Source organism: Mus caroli, chromosome 3 (genome assembly GCF_900094665.2).
Source record: "Mus caroli chromosome 3, CAROLI_EIJ_v1.1, whole genome shotgun sequence".
Classification (NCBI taxonomy): Eukaryota; Metazoa; Chordata; class Mammalia; order Rodentia; family Muridae; genus Mus; species Mus caroli.
Window position 1 is genome coordinate 112,417,566 of NC_034572.1, and position 20,043 is coordinate 112,437,608.

The 20,043-nt window shown below is 35.4% G+C and overlaps 1 protein-coding gene across 1 annotated transcript in view; it reads left to right on the plus strand.

Moving 5' to 3' along the window:
• The window catches only part of Dpyd (dihydropyrimidine dehydrogenase), an 849,196-nt gene that overhangs the window by 220,236 nt on the left and 608,917 nt on the right, over positions 1-20,043 (plus strand). Inside the window, exons 6-8 of the mRNA XM_021158977.2 lie at positions 5,319-5,515; positions 12,149-12,230; positions 18,970-19,057. Of these exons, the coding sequence (XP_021014636.1) occupies positions 5,319-5,515; positions 12,149-12,230; positions 18,970-19,057 (367 nt within the window). The remainder of the gene's footprint in view (positions 1-5,318; positions 5,516-12,148; positions 12,231-18,969; positions 19,058-20,043) is intronic.

Sequence of the window (20,043 nt, forward strand, 5' to 3'; positions counted from 1 at the left end):
GAAAGAGAGGCCCATTGGACTTGCAAACTTTATATGCCCCAATATAGGGGAATGCCAGGGCCAAAAGAATGGGAATGGGTGGGTAGGGAAGTGGGGGACAGTATGGGGGACTTTTGGGATAGCATTGGAAATGTAATTGAGGAAAATATGTAATAAAAAATGTTAAAAATTTAAAAAAAAAAGTAACTGCTGCTTTATCTGCATACTATTAGCCAGAAACCATAGAGGAAATGCCTAGTGTCTTAGAGTTAAACTGTTTTTTTCTTCTCAATGATTGTAACATGAAAGATATTATATGAACCCAGTTCTATGTGATTTCCACATATTCGCTTCACATATAATAATTTTGGACAGAAAATATCCTTAATTAATCAACCATACTATACTACTGTCAACAAAGTTGCTAGCATCCAACAATGTTTAAAATAATTTATATTTTATTTAAGTCTGTTAAAATGCAATGCTACTTTCTAAAGGTCACATTTTAGTGTGGCAAAATAAATTTTGTAGTTATTAATTCATAAAAATAAAGCACCCAACTGAATGTGAAACAAATATTCATTTATATGATTCCTAAATGAAATCAACTGTAACTGTACACTACTATATTTAAATGTATATTTTAAATATTTATTTTTGTAAATTATGTGAAAATATTGATTTGGGAAGATATAACTACATTTTCGTTAATGTTTCATAAACTAATCAATCATCAAGACTAGTAAGAAATAAAATGAAAAGGTAAGTATATCAAACAATAGGAGAGTGTCTGGAGAGATGGCTCAGAAGTTCAGAGGACCTACTCCTCTTTCAGAAGACCCAGGTTCAGTTCCTTGTTCCCTCATGGCAACTCAAAACCATCTGTAACTCCATCTCCTTGGAACTTTTGACTCTTCTCATCCCTGTGGGTTCCTGAACACATGTGGTAACTGCAAACCCATTTCATGTACACACATACACAGGCACATGCATGCACACATGCACATACACATAGGCATAAAATTGTGTGTTTAAACCAAAGGACAGTCTGATTAGGAGAGTTAGTAGATGTCCCAAGAGACACATGTTCTTGTTAGGGATAATGATGAACTGCGGTGGATCGCTGGGATCTCCATGGTGAAAGGGGAGAGGCAAATGTAAATACAAGAACAAAGAAAATCTGTGCTTTTTAGACAGTTCACCAAAGCACTAGAAAATAGATTCATAGTTTGTAAAAGTATAAAGTATCGCAAAGCACAAGAAATGATTTTGGAACAATTTACTGTGGTTGGGGAGATGTAATTAAAGTACTTGTAGCCAAGCCTGACAACCTGAGTTTGATTGCCAAATCCTGCATCCTGGTAACAGATTATTGAATATCAAATGTTCTTGGGTCTCCACATGTTATGCTCCATTGTACATACATGTCCTACCCTGAACTACACAGTACATAAAAACATTTAACTAAAAAGTACAATTTATGTGTAGGAATCATAGAAATGAAAATATGGAGTCAAAGTTGTGTCCTGTTAAGTTTTGTATTCTAAGAAAGAAAACAAGCATTACTGGTGAAGTATAATAACGTATTTGAATTCAAATGCCAAAATGCTATGAGGAACATTTGTTTTAGACTGAGAAAGAGGGTTTCCCAGTCCCTGTTGCAAAGTCTCTTTCATTTGCATGCTGAGGCATCTGAGAGTAACTCATATATTTTGAGTGGCAGAATTTAGTCTCAGTGGTTGGTACAGTAAGGGATGCCTATAATGAGGTCAGCTTGAACAAAAGCTGCATGCCTCAGACATAAGAAAATCGTCTTTCTATTGATCATTGCTGAGTCTCCTCATTTTGTTTGTCTGTTTGTTTGTTTGTTCTGTACTAAACACAGAGAGCCCTGTTAGGTGACCTGTTATATATTATGATACACCTATGGCAAGATGATATTCCAATTTCACTTCTACTTCCTTTTTTGTTTGTTTGTTTGTTTTGTTTATTTTTTTTTTCTAGACAGGTTTTCTCTGTGTAGCCCTGGCTGTCCTGGAACTCACTTTGTAGACCAGGCTGGCCTGGAACTCAGAAATCCTCCTGCCTGTGCCTCCCAAGTCCTGAGATTAAAACGGAAGTGCACCACCACTGCCTGGCTTTCACTTCTACTTCTATTGGTAGCCAAATTTTGGAGATAAAATGATGAGAAGATGCATGATATATGACCAGCATTCATTCATTCATTCTCTCTCTCTCTCTCTCTCTCTCTCTCTCTCTCTCTCTCTCTCTCTCTCTCCCTCCCTCCCTCTCTCTCTCTTTCTAACACACACACACACACATACACACAAACACGGAATGAGTGTTCTAACACTGAGATACATCCCTGAGCTAATTTAGTCTTCCTGTCAAGGTCATTTTATATACGATAAAATGTGATTAAATGTCTGCAGATTCTGAATGCCCAAAATGTGTTACTATAAAATATTATTTGACATTAATGCATCTTTATTTAACTTCTAATAAGTCTGATATTGCTATATTTACATCTCTCTCGTTGTTTCCTGTTGCTCTTATCCATCTTTCAGTCTCTTGTATTTAATGTGCGGATGTTTTCATTTTAATTGGAACTATTATTTTTAGCCCATTAAAGTGATAATTACATCATTTTATTTACACTTTCATCTAACAATTGTTTACAAAATTGTCAAAATAAATTTTGATTACTATTATTGCTGACAAACTCTCTCAGAAAATAGGTACAGTTCACTCTCATTTACAAAGTACATTTACTTTTGCAGAAATTTTAGTTGTGAAGATTTTCCATTGGTGAAAAATATTTTATGCTCACTTGACTGCTTCTGTCATTCCTTTCAGTATAAAGTCACCCAACTTCTTGCTTATTAGCATTTTTATTTATTGTTTTTCTTTTTTTTTTTTGGTTTGTCTTTGCTTTCCTACACATCAATTCATATCATTTCTCACCTTTATTGAGAAGGAATAATTGATTTATGCATCAGCCCTCCTCATTAGTTGCCTACATACTCTTTAGCTATGGCTTAGTAACTACTCCATAGGTAGAAAATTTATCCTGAATTCACATGAGTGTCATAGTTAATACATGGGCAGTGGTTGGATCTGTTGTATGACAACTACTTAGTTTCTCTGGCTGTGTTTAGTTTTTACATTTAAAATCCCACTTCACTACTTTCTGCAACAAATTTTAACTTACATTCATCTAGACATTTAAATTTTCAATGTGATATTTTTCCCTTGGAAGTATTATATTGGTGGTTTGCAATAATTTCATATGTTCATGTCTATAGTGCTCACCCCTTGGGCATGGCATCCTTATCAGGGTCTTATTACTGAACAAAATGAATTCTTTCTCCCTGACTTTTTCTTTTTCTTTTTCTTTTTCTTTTTTCTTTTTTCTTTTTCTTTTTTTCATTTCTTTCTCTTTCTTTCTTTCTTTCTTTCTTTCTTTCTTTCTTTCTTTCTTTCTTTCTTTATTTATTTATTTTGGTTTTGGTTTTTGGTTTTTTCGAGACAGGGTTTCTCTGTATAGCCCTGGCTGTCCTGGAACTCACTTTGTACACCAGGCTGTCATTGAACTCAGAAATCAGCCTGGCTCTGCCTCCCGAACGTCTCCCTGAAATTTTTAAAGGCAATCTTGACTATTTATTATAATTTTTCTTTATGATTTGGTTACTTTCAGGCTTGTTTTGATTATTAATTTCCTTTTGAATGCTAAGAAGCATTTTTGATGCTAAGAAGAAGACTTTTGTTGGCATTATTTTTTTAGGTGGTCTACATTTCTGCCTGTTTTCTTTTATTCTGGGAAATACATGGCTTGTTATTCAGTTATTACAATTTCTCTTATTGTTAGGAATTACTTTATGCCTTCTTGTATCTCTTTACTTTTGCTGTTTGTCTCTTATGTCTTTTTTATGTTTACCTCTCTATTTCTTTCCCATCCATTGTTCAGAACAGGTTTTGGGGGTTTTGTTTGTTTGTTTTTTTGTTGGTATTCCATCAATTAATTAATATATTTATTTATTAATTTATTTAGTAAGTTAGTAAGTTAGTTAATTGATTATTTTATACAGTCTGTTGAAATTTAAAGTCATGTATTTTCTTTTATAAAATTTTGTATATGTTTTGACAAATTTCTATTTCCTGGGAGTTCATTGACTCCCTTATAGATTTGGTAATGCAGCAATCATAGCTATCTGCTGATGTCCATATACTAACTGGACTGTGTAAGAATAGCTTTCAATTTTTGAATTTTTATATGAAGTCTAGGTGTATTAATCAAAAGCAAGGCATTATATATGAAAACTTGTCACTCTACTCTATGGTTAACAAACAAAATTGTAAGGACTGATTGTACATATTTCAATATATGGTTCGATTGGCTCAGGTAGGGTTGTCTTTCTTCGATTTGCTTCTTATAGTGGAAATATTCGGAACTAAGCTATATGCCACCATGATCAGCCACCCTGCAAGGCTCCCTTATCATTGCAGAAGTTCTGTTTGGACCCTTGGTTTTCTTTCGGTACTACTTAGGAGTCAAGCTAATCCTCTGTGCCTTTTCTGCTCTAGGTCATTGGAATCCTCTATTCCCAAATATTATTGTTCTTGTTCTACTAGATTGCCCAGATGATTTTGCTGGGTTTCCTGAGGTATGGCCCTCTTACAGCTTCTTAGACCATCCTCCTTTTATTAAGACACATGAAGACACATGGGTGGTTGATACCTAGACTATTAACTCATAGTTGTTGCTTCTCTCTGGATCTTGTCACCTCTATTTGCTTCCATGGCTCTTCTGTGCTTCCAAAGCTATTCTGTCATAGTCAGAAATGGATATAAAGAACTTTGATTAATACATAATTTGGCTGCTATGTGTCAGGTTAGTGTTGGCTACTGGTAGCTCTGTAGTAATTTGCTTCTTCACACATGAACTGCTGTCAAACTCAATAAAAAAGTGGTCCACTGACTGGCATGAAAAAATCAATCCAGGAGTAACATTGGAAAATAGTTATATTAGACATGTGCAAACTATATTTTGAGGGCTCAAATAGGAGCATCTATTATGACTGAAAGTTGGGAGTAGGGATGGTGAGTCAGAAATGCTTCCTAGAGGTTCTCCCCCTATTCTAAGCAGGCCTTTCAGAGGTTCAGAATAGTCAGTCACAGTTATATTCTATTTAACAAAATACAACTCTGTCTTATTTATGTGGAACATTCAATTCTCATTGCTAATTAAAGTGCTAATTATGAGTGGAAACATTAAAAACATGTTCGATGATGTAAAATTTAATTTAAAAATTTAATCATCACAATCGATTTCTCCATAGGTGTTCAAAGCAATGAACATCCCACAGATCAGAAGCCCATCGCTGCCTCCCCCGGAACATATGCCAGAAGCCTACTTGGCAAAAATTGCACTTTTTGGTGCCGGGCCTGCGAGTATAAGCTGTGCCTCCTTTTTGGCTCGGTTGGGCTATTCCAACATTACTATATTCGAAAAACAAGAATATGTTGGTGGTTTAAGGTAATTCCTAGATTTATTTTTGTGTTTTAAGTGTCAAAAATTGAGGTAAAACTGTCCCTGGTGTGGACATTTTATAAGTACAGAGACACTTCAAGCTTATAGATGGTATCTATCTTACATGTTATTTTCCAACATGCTCAAATTCTGATGATGTAACTCACTTGAAATTTTGAAGTTGTATTTAAGGAAGATGTACGTATGAATGTCTCTGTCTTCTTCTAAAGTTATAGATCTCTGGAAAAGTTTGTGATAGTAGAAACAAAATTCAGGGATTGTTTCATCTCTGAAAATATTTTGTATGATGAAAATATATCTAATAGTCCTAGACATTATACAGGAAGAATGTGGAGCTCAATAGAATACTGAGTGGGGCATTCAAGTTTTCTCTATATAAAGCAAACCATGTTGTTCATGTATTGTCTGTTTACAATTATTTTAATATTTACTACTACTTTTGCCATAAACGTTCTCTTTCAGAGTACATTTTACAGTGATTTTTAAAATCAATTCAAAATTTGGTATAAGTCTGTATTATTATTGTAAACTAGCATTCCATCATAATTATTGTATCCCTTGTAGACCTATACATTGAGTATAGAAACTGATCACTGGGTATCAATAACCTCAGAAGCTGAGGCAAATGTAAACTATGGGGCTTACTTTACTTAAACAGATTAGACATGGATTATGTTTAGGCTAATAAAAGTTATTTGGAATAAGAAATGGATATTGCTTAAAACATCTGGTATGAAATAAAATTCTTTCATGATAAGTGTATTATAACTTTATTATATCAATCAAATTGTTATTATTGTTTCCAAGTGACTTGTATTAAAGTTCACAGATTTTAAGTTATAAACATTTGGATTGTGTTTCTATAATTAGCACTTAAGCTTTCTGTAGCTACTTAACTCTTCATTAAACAATGGCTTCATCATATTTGATAATCAAAAAATAAGTTTAATTTTGACAGGTTCATGATACTTTTTATTATTTTTTGCATCTATAAAATGGGTAATAAATACATAAAATTAAAATTGATCAGATGATTTTCTTTATTTTTAATCATTCTATTAATTTACATCTCAACTGATATCCCACTTACCAGATACACTTCTATAAGCCCACCATCCCACATCTACCCTCTCCCCCTTCACTTTGCCTCTATGAGGGTGCTCCCTCACCCACCCACCCTCTCCTGCCCCACTGCTCAAGCATCCTCCTAAGCTGGGGCATCAAACCACCACAGGACCCTTGCCTCCCCTCCCATTGATGTCAGACAAAGCCATCCTCTGCTACATTTGCATCTGGAGCCTGTACACTCCATATTTGGTGTCCCTGAGAGCACTGGGTGGTCCAGCTAGCTGACATTGTTCTTCCTATGGGCTTTCAATCCCCCTCTGCTCTTCCAGTCCTCTGCCTGCTCCCCCACAATTTTTCAATAGCTCCAGATAATAGGAAATTTTCAAAGTACTCTTTCTTTGATATAAGCTGCAGTGTATGAATCATATACAACTGTTGATCAGGTACTTTGTCATGCTATTTGATTCATTAAACAAAATGATGTGACCTTACCAAAAAGAAAAAAAAAAGCCTCACAAATTACATTAACCCTGTAAGGAACACCAATACCTTAAATCATGCCTATTGTGGAGAAATGACTCTTTTATGATTTTTATGTACTGACTATTATCAATATTGAGGAATCCTTATTTTGAAAGTTTATCTGAGGAAATAAACTTCTCTATATTTTATTTTGCTGTGAGGATGCTGGCTATCTTTTTAGTGCCAGTTCACCCCAGTTTCATTAATTAGGAAAAACATTATGTATAATAACATAGGTATAAACATTGTAGTTCTTTTCAATTATACACATCAATGAATATGTGAGTTAATTTTAAAAGTATGAACATAATTGTTGTGTACCCTGGTAGATGAGGGAAAATCTTTTTGCCCCTTAATTGCATTTTCACAAGAAGCTGAAAATGGAAGCAGCCTTGTCTGTGAATTATTATGGGTTGCCAATTTTAGTACATGATTATGGTTCTTAGCATCTCTGTATTTAGTTTCCATTCAAATGTGGAGTAATTTATATAAATTAGTACTCAATGTTTGTTTTTATATATTTGAGCATTTTTACTGGGAAGGACTTCTTGAAATTCATGATTAAATATGTTTCTTTTACTCCTGTTGTTTTGAAATTTGGTTTCCTTCTCTTTTCCATGTGCCTTTCTGATTCCTAAGCACAAAAATTGTGGCTGGACATGACAGTACACTCCTGTGACCCTAGCAATTGTGAGGTAGATACAGGAATATCATGAATTCAAGGTCATTTTCAGCTGCATAATTAGTTCAAGAACATTCTAGCACATATAAGATCATATCTAAACATAAAATTAATGATGGAAATATTTATTAAGTATACACATATTCTTCTTGATTTCTAAATTTTATTTAAAATAATAACTATGTATATGTTGTTGTGTTAGGTAGCATATTCAGTGAAACACATGTCTTTAAATGTTTAAAAAGGTTCTTTCAAACCTGTCCTGTTACATGTGTGTATTATTCCACATTGATTGGCAATGTAACTGTTTCTAGGTGAAATACATGCAGGAATGAAAACTATTTTACAGTGTGTAATACAATGCCAATTTAAGGACCAGTACTTATCCAGTCATGAACTGAAGCAATGTTTTAACATGAGATGCATGTATAAAACAAACTGAAAATAGTTTATATCAAAAATGCATGTAACAGCAGATGCTGGTGAGGATGTGGAGAAAGAGGAACAATCCTCCATTGTTATGGGATTGCAAGCTGTTACAAGCACTCTGGAAGTCAGTTTAGTGGTTCCTCAGAAAATTAGACATAGTACTACCAGAGGATCCAGCAATACCACTCATGGGCATATACTCAGGAGATGTGCCAACATGTAATACCGACACATGCTCCACTATGTTCATAGCAGCCTTATTTATAATAGCCAGAAGCTGGAAAGAACCCAGATGCCCCTCAACAGAGGAATGGATACAGAAAATGTGGTACATTTACACAATGGAGTACTACTCAGCTATTAAAAAGAATGAATTTATGAAATTCCTAGGCAAATGGATGGACCTGGAGGACATCATCCTGAGTGAGGTAACCCAATCACAAAGGAACTCACACAATATGTACTCACTGATAAGTGGATATTAGCCCGGAAACTTAGGATACCCAAGATGCAATTTGCAAAACACATGAAATTCAAGAAGAAGGAAGACCAAAAGTGTGGATACTTCGTTCCTTCTTAGAAGGGGGAAGAGAATACTCATGGAAGGAGTTACAGAGACAAAGTTTGGAGCTGAGACTGAAGGAAGGACCATCCAGAGACTTCCCCACCCGGGGATCCATCCCATATACAGCCAGCAAACTCAGACACTATTGCATATGCCAGAAAGATTTTGCTGACAGGACCCCGACATAGCTCCCTCTAGTGAGTCTAAGCCAATGCCTGGCAAATACAGAAGTGGATGCTCACAGTCAACTATTGGATGGAATACAGGGCCCCTAATGAAGGAGCTAGAGAATGTATCAAGGGGCTAAAGGGGTCTGCAACCCTAATAGGAAAAACAATGATATGAACTAACAAGTACCCCCCAAAACTGTGTCTCTAGTTGCATATGTAGCAGAGGATGGCCTAGTCTGTCATCAATGGGTGAAGAGGCCCTTGGTATTTCGAAGATCATATTCCACAGTATAGGGGAATGCCAGGGCCAGGAAGCAGGAGTGGGTGAGTTGGGGAGCAGGGCAGGGGGGAGTATAGGGGGCTTTGAAAATAGCATTTGAAATGTAAATGAAGAAAATATCTAATAAAAATATTTTAAAAATTCCAACTCAATTCTTCATAGAGTTAGAAAGATCAATTTGCAAATTCATTTGAAATAACAAAAAAATCAAAACAGCAAAAACTATTCTCAACAAAAAAAGAACTTCTGGGGAAATCACCATCCCTGACCTCAAGCTATATTACAGAGGAATAGTGATAAAACCTGCATGGTTTTGGTACAGTGACAGGCAGATAAATCAATGGAATAGAATTGATGAGCCAGAAATGAACCCACACACCTATGGTCACTTGATCTTTGACAAAGGGGCTAAAACCATCCAGTGGAATAAAGATAGCATTTTCAAAAATGGTGCTGGTTCAACTGGTGGTTACTGTGTAGAAGAATGCAAATGTATCCATTCTTATCTCCTTGTACAAAGCTCGAGTCCAAATGGATCAAGGACCTCCACTTAAAACCAGACACACACACTAAAACTAAAGAAGAAAAAGTGTAGAAAAGTCTCAAACAGATGGACACAGGAGAAATTTTTTCCTGAACAGAACACCAGTGGCTTATGCTCTAAAATCAAAAATTGACAAATGGGCTCTCATAAATTTGCAAAGCTTCTGTAAGGCAAAGGACACTGTCATTAGGACAAAGCAACAAGCAATAAATTAGGAAAAGATCTTTACCAACCCTACATCTGATAGAATATTTAAATATATTACACTGGATAAATTTTAACTTACCATCAAAACTGCACTGAGATATGGCAAAATATCTCTAGTTTTATATCTTAGATATAAAATTGGTCAGTAAATCCCTGAATCCTATTGCAGTTATGAAGATCATTCTTCCATTGTTACCTTCCTATCCCTTCATCCCCACTCAGAACTTTAACCTGAGCCACTGCGGTCTCTTATGTATAGTCATATCATCTGCACACAGGTATACTTCAACTTCTTTTCCCAAGTGTATCCTTGTATTCTTGTATTTTCATTCCTTTCTCTTGTCTTATTATTCAGTCTATGAGACCTAATCAACAAATTCAGTGAATTTTAAGAAGACAAGATAAAAAAATAAAAAAGCAGTAAATTTTCTGTAGATTATCAAGAAAATATCTTAAAGATATATAAAATTACAGTCAAATTATAAAAGTTGCAGGATTACATATGAATCATAGAAATATATATATAAATAAAATAACTCTACAAGTAAAATTATAAAATAATGATGAAAGATACTGAAAAGAACAGAATAAAATGAAGACATTCTGCATTCATTCATTGGTAGACTATGATAAAGATATTCATGCTACTGAAAGAATACAATATCATCCCTATAAAATTCTAGTAGACTTCAAAAATAGAAGGGTATTCTAAAATTTATATCGAAGCACAGAGGAACCTGAATAGACCAAACAAACCAGAGCTAAAAGATTAAACTTGACCCAACCTTAAAATTAAGGTAAAGCAGCCATAACTCTGAGCATGGGCTCAGAAAACATCTCAGGATTTTGTAACTCAGAAAGAAATTAACAAAATTTTAGGCAACTAGTATTTTAAAAGGATATCAAGAAAGCAATATGATTGAGTTATAATGTAGAAAATGTAGTCTTTTCTCCATACAGTACTGGAAAAATTTAGCTATACTCATGCAAGAGAATAAAAATAAGTTTCTAGTCCTTAAAAACAATTCCAAAATGGATTGGTATTACATATAAATGCCGAAACTATGAAACTTGTGAAACAATGAAAAAATTTCACGACATTTGCTTGGTCCTTGTTTCTTGAATAGGACTCAAAAACAAAGACACAGGAACTAAAGTTCAAGGAAATGCAGTTGAAATGTTTATGCACAGCAAATTAAGATAATCGACTATTTTAACCGATAGCCTACAAAGCCTGAGATATTATTCAAAATATATGTTCAGTAAGGAGTTAGTGGATTTTGGTTGGTTTTAACTTTTATTTTGTTACAGTCCAGTTGTTACCCTCCTCTCCTGTCTGCCCTGCTCTGCCACAGTTCCTCATCTTGTTCCTCCTCCCCCCTGTTTCTAGGAGGATGTTCCCACCTCCCTACCTCCCCCCAAACCTACCCACTTCCAGGGCCTCAAGTCTCTCAGGGTTAGGTGCATCTTCGCTCACTGAGGCCAGAGAGGCAGCACTGTGTCCCAGGGGCCGCGGACCAGCCCATTTTTGTTCCCTGACTGGAGGCTCAGTTTCGGAGTTAGTGTTTGTAAAATATAATGAACCCAATAAAAAGAAGTCATATTGTGTTACATCTCACATGAGAATTGTGAATGTCTATCACCCGAATGAAGTGAACCATCAGCGAAATTAATATCAAAACTTCAGTGAGATGCTCCTCATATTGGTTTGGATGAGCATTAACAAAATTAAAAAAAAAGAGCTGAAAATTATACATTTACATCTGAGTCTAGAAAAATAAAACTTAACTCTCTGTATACTGTGAATTGATATTTACTCGGATATTTTAATATCTTAAAAAGCACAGAATTATTAAGTAAATTAACTATATAATTTGAAGTGTTTGAATTGCTTTTGACTACATTTATATTGCTTTTTTTTCTATTTCCTATAATTTTGTATTAGCTTCTATATTATTTTTACTACACAGGACATCTTACTGTGGCAGGAAAAAATGTTTGTGCCTTCCTAAGTAGTTGTACGTATTGTAATTACTCACAGGGGTTTGTTTGTCCCTTTCATGCTAATCAGTAAGAACACATTATGCATTTTTTTCTAGGTTGATAAATTCCACTCTTATTCCTTTTTCCTGTTTTTCCTTTTTGGTTCAGCACTTCTGAAATTCCTCAGTTTCGACTCCCATATGACGTCGTGAATTTTGAGATTGAGCTCATGAAGGACCTTGGTGTAAAGGTGAGTATGAGATATAACGTCTGTCTATATATTGCAGAGGAAGAAAGGGGAAGGCTTTGTGCTGGAGATTAACAGCCAATGTTCATTTTAGGGATGAAGAATTAAAACTATCTTAGGCCTAGCAGAAAGATACTTCCCCTTGCTCAAGGCATTTGTCTGTCTACTGTCTGCATGCCACTAGCCTGGAAAAGGGCAATCAATAGTTCTCATCTGGCACACCTGCATGTGATTAATTGTCTGTAAGAAACAAATTCCTAAATAGCTTTAGGGCTTCAGTTCAGCCAAGGAAAGGATTTGGTTCCTTTAATCGTGTTTTGTTCAGGCAAGTTGTGAGCTCTCTGAAAGACTAGCATTTAGCATTTTAACACTTGGAATATAGCTCCTTCCAGAAATGTATTTTTCTTTATTCTGTGCATCTTGTACTCTGGCTTCTCCCAACATATAAAATAAATTTATGAATAATGGTATGATACTAATATCTTATTTTCCTACTCAATACATTTTGGGTTCTTCTTTTAAAGCTAGACAATATCCTGACATACTCTACTTCCAGCGTGTAACCTTAGATACACTAATTTTCCATTACTACTACTATTCTGTGACTTTTCCTCTTCAATATGACATATTCATATTTTGTTTAGAGATTATCCTCCATAAAACTCAAATGATAAATAATGGATCAAGATTACGACAATTTCTGTCTCCAAAAGATAGTTTGAAAAGCGAGGAGCAAACTTTGCATGGGCTTTGCTTTGACTATGAAAATCTACATGTTACCACTAATGGGGACAAAGAATATTTTGGACTGTTTCACTTGTTTCTACTTATATGTTATTTTACATGGTTGAATAGTGAACTTTAACACAAAATTATCAAACAAATACTCTGGAAACAACAAATGCAATATAGATATGCACATCATAACAGTAAGTCTAAATGACTACAGTGTTCAAATAGATGATGTATGGATAACTAAGTGCAAGGGCACATTCTGGAAAGTTCTTTTTTGTTGTTTTGTTTTTGTTTTTGTTTGTTTGTTTTGAGACAGGGTTTCTCTGTATCCCTGGCTGTCCTGGAACTCACTCTGTAGACTAGGCTGGCCTTGAACTCAGAAATCAGCCTCCCTTTGCCTCCCAAGTGCTAGGATTAAAAGCATGTGCCACCACTGCCTAGCTGGAAAATTCTTTAAATGTATTCCATTTTGAATTGAAATACTTACCTAATTCTCATTAAATAAGCCAGGTGTTGCATATTAAAATTTCAAATTAATATATGTTTTTACCAGTCAAAGATAAATCAGAAATATTAAAAAAAAATTTCAAAAAGAATATGAAGTCATTGTATTTCACAGGGTAGAGTATTCTCACTATTTTAAAACTTATGGGGACATAGATTTAGACAAATTATCATGTGAAGAAAACATATATTTTTATCTGCAGCCATATGACTTTCTAAATTTACAATTATGTGGCCTAGACAATGTCTAGCAGTATTATTATTCTTGGTCAGAACCTGTTCATAAAGTGTGTGGATTTTGTTTAAGTAAAATTTATATTTTCATAGAATATTTCTGAAATATGGTCTTTGGAATGTTGCACAAAGAAGTTATCACCATTTCAAATATTTGAATTTTTTACTTTTTAAATGTATTCTTCTCTTATATATTATATGCCCAACACAGTTTCCCCTCCCTCCTCTTCTCCTAGTCCCTGCCCCAACACCTTTCTCTGCCACAAATCCACTCTCCCTCCCTTTCCATTAAGAAAAGAGCAGGCCTCCTAGGGATATCAACCAAATGTGGCATAACAATTTACAGTACGACTAGGCAATACCCTTTATTTATTGTAGATTGAGTGTTTTGTGGATGGGTTGGTGTCCCAAAACCTCCCTTGGAAGATTTTCCTGATTACAGAAGATGGCCTTTTTAGACTCCATATCACTACTCCTAGGAGTCTCCAGTAGTGTCACCCCAATAGATTCCAGAGGTTTCATGCCATTAAATTTCTACCTCATTACTGAAATACTCCCAATTCCAGTCATATCTCCAAGTACTTTCTCTGTCCGCCTGCCCTTCTTGATCCCTCCTGTTTCTATCTTCCCAGCCCAAGCACATATGAAAAATCTCTTCTGTTTCCCATTTCCAGGTAGATCCCACCTTTAGCTTCCTTATTACATAGCTTCTCTGGGTCTGTGGTAGGGTTTGTCTTTTTCATTGGGGTGGGTTTCCTGTATGCAGCAAAATGTTGGGTCCTGTTTACATAACCAGTCTGTTAATCTGTCTTTTTATTGGGGAATTGAGTCCATTGATATTAAGAGATATTAAGAAAAAGTGATTGCTGCTTCCTGTTATTTTTGTTTTTAGAGGCTGAATCATGTTTAGGTGGCTACCTTCTTTTTGGTTTGTTAAAAGAAGATTATTTTCTTACTTTTTCTAGGGTGTAGTTTCCCTCCGTGTGTTGGAGTTTTCCATTTATTATTCTTTGAAGTTCTTGATTTATGGAAAAATATTGTGTAAATTTTCTTTTGCCAGGAATATCTTGGTTTCTACATCTATGGTAACTGAGAGTTTTTCTGGATATAGTAGCCTGGGCTGGCATTTGTATTCTGTTAGGGTATGTATGACATCTGCCCAAGATTTTCTGGCTTTTATAGTCTCTGGCGAGAAGTCTGGTGTAATTCTGATAGGTCTGTCTTTATATGTTACTTGACCTTTATCCCTTACTGCTTTTAATATCCTTTCTTTGTTTTGTGCACTTTGTGTTTTGATTATTATGTAATGGGAGAAATTTCTTTTCTGGTCCAATCTACTTGGAGTACTGTAGGCTTCTTGTAAGTTCATGGGCATCTCTTTCTTTAGATTAGGGACTTTCCTTCTACAATTCTGTTGAACATATTTATTGGCCCTTTAATTTTTGATTCTTCACTCTTTTCTATACCTATTATCCTTAGGTTTGGTCTTCTCATTGTGTCCCGGATTTCCTGGATGTTTTGAGTTAGGAGCTTTTTGCATTTTTTATTTTAATTGACTGTTGTGTCAATGTTTTTTTATGGTATCTTCTGCATCTGAGAGTCTCTCTTCTATCTCTTATATTCTGTTGATGATACATTTATGACTCCTGATATCTTTCCTAGGTTTTCTGTCTCCAGAGTTGTCACCTTTGTGATTTCTTTAATGTTTCTACTTCCATTTTTATGTCCTGGATGGTTTTGTTCAGTTTCTTCACCTGTTTGGTTGTATTTTCCTGTAATTCTTTAAGGGATTTTGTGCTTCCTCTTTAAGCGCTCCTACCTGTGTTCTCCAGTATTTCTTTAAGGGAGTTATTTATGTCCTTTTTAAAGTCCTCTATCGCATCGTGAGATATGATTTTTAAATACAAATCTTGCTTTTCTGGTGTGTTGGGGTATCCAGTACTTATGGTGGTGGGAGAACTGGGTCCTGATGATGGAAAGTAGCCTTGGTTTCTATTGGTAAGTTTCTTGAGCTTGCCTTTCACCATCTGATTATCTCTGGTGTTAGTTCATCTTGTTGTCTCTAGCTGGAGCTTGTCCCTCCTGTGGGTCTGTAAGCCTGTGTCAGCAGTCCTGGGAGACCAACTCTTTTCTGGCAGGACCTGTGTACAAAGGGCTGTGAAATAGCCCCAATTACTGGGTGCAGATGTTGACCAGAAGTATCTTGTTGCAGTTACTCCACTATTCCTATGCCTTGTGCACTCCTGGCCATTCCTGCTTTGGACAGTTATTGGAGAAAAAATGGAGATCTCACCTCTGAACCCAGGAGTGAGCGTTTTGGCTTTCATTGTTATCATGATGTTTAAAAAAAAAAAAAAAGGAATATGTTCTCAAAGTATGTGTTTTTTTCATTCATTAGTAGCAGATTGGATCTTTTTATGTTTCCCTTGTTATTCTTATTGTTTAAAATTTTTGTTAATAGACTGAAAACATAAAACTCATGATAAACAAATGACCTTAAATATTTTCATTATTAAACCTACAAAAATGAAAAGTAGATAATTATACAACTCAAAAGTTAAACAACAACAAAACAAAACAAAACACAAAAACACTTCATGGGTCTCTTGTAAAGAGGTAATGTGTCATCATTATCTCTTCTATGTGTAATATCATCATTATCATCATTCTATGTGTAATACATAGAAGAACGTCCTACTTTTGGACATCTGTGCATGTTAGCTGTAGTCATTACTCTTTCATTGGTAAATATAGTTCTTATATGATTCATTATAGAGAGTTTATATATCAGGAATATGATGATATCAAAGGCCAAAGTGGGTTATTAGGTTTTGTGATTGCTTTTTTCTCTGTGAGGATGGACAGAATATTAAGTTCTTTGCCTTTCTCTCTGGGTGTAGATATACTGGCTCATATGTACATCTGGGCGCCCTAAACTTCCCTCACTGGCTAGTTCTTACTTACCTTCTGATTTTGGGGAATCTTGAACTCATTAGCATCCTGTGCATTTCATGCTTGTGGTACACAGCCTGAATGCTATCACCCTAGAGTGGATCACTGTTGGGCTCTACATGAAATTAAAGTTCTTTGTATACACTTATAATTACTGACATTTCCATACCACAGAGGTGAACTATAACACTACCGAGTGTTAACTGCTTCTGACTCATTTTCGAAGTGCAGTAGAATCAGTCTCCATTTACCAAGTCAATGGCCACATTTGGAGTCTCCATGGGCATGTCAGGCTGCTTCAACAATTTTACATCTGTCACAGAGACTTCAGCCAGAACTGCACTATACCTAACTCTACAATAGCTTACATTCATCCTGTGGGAACCATCTATTCTCAGTAAGGGACAGACTGCTGAATTCAATGGAGATTTGATGGGCTCCACTAACATCTCTCGCCATCCTTCCTGCATACTGGATATGATATGCTGATTCACTCCGGTTTCTGATATTTGTATTGCAGTCTTCCCAGCTGTGATAGCCTTTTCAGCTCCTATTTCACAGACCAGAGATACAGTTGGGGATTACTTAACTGACAAGTGTAACAATTTCAATTATGTGTTTGGAGAATAAGAGAATGATCACCGACAGGGTCAGTGTCTCTGATGGTCCACTGGGATGCAGACTTTAGTCAGGCTCCATTTTACCTTTCGTATAGGTCCCTACTTTGTGTCTCCAGGTATCAATGTCAATAAAGATCATGTGCCTAATAGCCCTTGAAATGCCTGATTATCCCTAATTCCCTTGTGCACAGTTGCCTGGGTAAATGGTCCTCATTCCCTATGGGGAACCAGGGTAATTATTGTAGTATTTATTTGCCAGGGTACTGCAGATTTCTACCTAGGAGTATGGTGTCTCTCTTGTTCAGCAGGTTTCCACTAGAGGGAATAAAACAATTCATGGGTCAATGAGATGGCTCTGTGGTCAATGGCACTAACCATTGAACCTGACAGTCTGAGTCCTATCCCCTGGCCCCTCATGGTCAAGGAGAGAACTGGCTTATGAAAGTTGTCCTCCATACATGTGACACCCTCCTCCAGTTTCTCTCAAAAATAAGTATAATAGTATTTTTACTTAAATAATTTTTGAGACCAACCAAAATATTGTGACTTACAGGCAGAGTGACTATTCTGTCTCATTGATTTCTTCATATTGCATGAACAATATCCCCTATGGAAACCTTATGTGTTGTAAAGATGTTATTGAAATATTACACGTTTGACTATGGCTAGAATGAGTCTTTACTACTGGAGCTGCATGCTAATTGCATTATGTTGTTGTATAATTTCGCATGTAAATCTTCTCTCACTTGACATTTTGGATCCTTTTGACTTTTGTTTCCCTTATTATCTTGTTGTTCAAATATTATCTCAGATACTAAACAGTGCTTTCAACATAAACTAGGAGATAAGTTTTGCAAACTTTAGTTAACCTTTTTGAATTTAATTTTTTTTTTTTAGTTAACATGCAAAGTTATAGGATTCCTTAATGCATTCCCATACCTGCTTTGTTTGGGTGGATTCTTACCATCTCTTTGCTGTGCCCCTCCAGTTCTTTGTCACATGTTTTATTACTCTTCCCATTCACTCCCCAGGAAGAAAGAAAGAAAGAAAGAGGTAGAAATAAATCTTTTTTTTTCATCTTCTTGTGGTTATAAGATCACATCTAGTTTCTAAGTTTCTACCAAACTCACTTGCTCCATATATATATATATATATATATATATATATATGCAGCTAGGATCCCAGGGCAAAAGCAAACATACTATATTTGTCTTTTTGAGTCTGAGTTATCTTATTTAATATAGCAGTTTCTAGGTATATATGCATTTCTATCATTTTCATATGCTTTTACTTTTATTAATGTAGAAATAAAATTCCACCGTGTATATGTAACATCTTTTCATTACCCAGTTGTTTGTTGATGGAAACCATGGCTTAGTCTATTTCCTTGCTATTTCATTGCAATAGAATCAATGCACAAATGTCTCCATGGTACAATACAGGATCCTTTAAGCATAGGTCTAGGAGATGAATACTGCGTCATGGTGTAGTTCTCTTTCTTACCAATATGATTTTAATTACACTGACTTTTATACATTTATCCCATAAATAACATATGCTAGTGTTCTAATTATTTCTAATTTCATTAAGCAAACTGGTTCACTAGAACTTTTATATTCATTCCTTTGATTTTTATGTTATTTGGTTTTAATTAATCAGTAGATGTATAATATTACTCAAAATGCTGTTTCTTACAGATAATTTGTGATAAAAGCCTTTCCACAGATGAAATGACTCTTAGCTCTTTGAAAGAAAATGGCTACAAAGCTGTGTTTATTGGAATAGGTAAGTGCCTTATTTCTAAATACCTTTTCATTTAAATTTTAGTGTTTTTTTCTGATAATATCCATTAGAATAACCACCTTTAGACATTTCCCTAATGGAAACCACATCTTCCACAGATGGGCATAGCACAATGGCCTGATACACATGTATCCTGTGATTGCATGCCTGGTTTCCCTGCTTCATGTACATTGAGAACAGGGTGTGGTGAGAGATATATGTCTTTGAGGCCTTTCCTTACACTGGAAGCCCCATGGGTGGGCTCTAAGTTGTAGAATGACTTCTATGTTGTAATAGGTCAGAATCTGGCTCGATGCAGTAACTTTCTCACAATTGACTAATGATGTAAGGCAGAATTGGCATTATTCTATATTCATTTTTAAAAGTCCCTAAATCTTTTGGGTAGTATCTCATTGGATGTAAAGATGGAATGTAAATGTAAGTAAAATCCTGAATTTTCTAACAATTCCTCCTCCACTTCCTATTTATTTAGAGACAAGAAAAAACCCAAATAGCCAATTAAATTTAGTCCTTATGTAAGGATTTGTTGTTTTGTTTTGATTTTTATTCCATATTGTATTTTTAAAAGTTCTGAGTGGTGAACTGAGCATATTAAACTGTTTTTCTTTTAAATCAGTTTCATCTTTCAGCCCATCTTCTTTGCAGTCCTTAATCTTTGACTATCTGAGCATGACGTCTGCATAGAGGCAAACTTCCTCACTTCTTTTAGTGATTGCAGGCTAGGTAGTGCTCATTTGATCAAAGATAGAGGACTCATTGTGTTTGTAGAGTCCAATCACTATTTTTTTTTGTTTTGTTTTTTTTTAATTAGGTATTTTCCTCAATTACATTTCCAATGCTATCCAAAAAGTCCCCAATACACTCCCCCCCCAGTCCCCCACCCACCCACCCCCACCCCTTGGCCCTGGCATTCCCCTGTACTGGGGCATATAAAGTTGGCAAGTCCAACGGGCCTCTCTTTCCAGTGA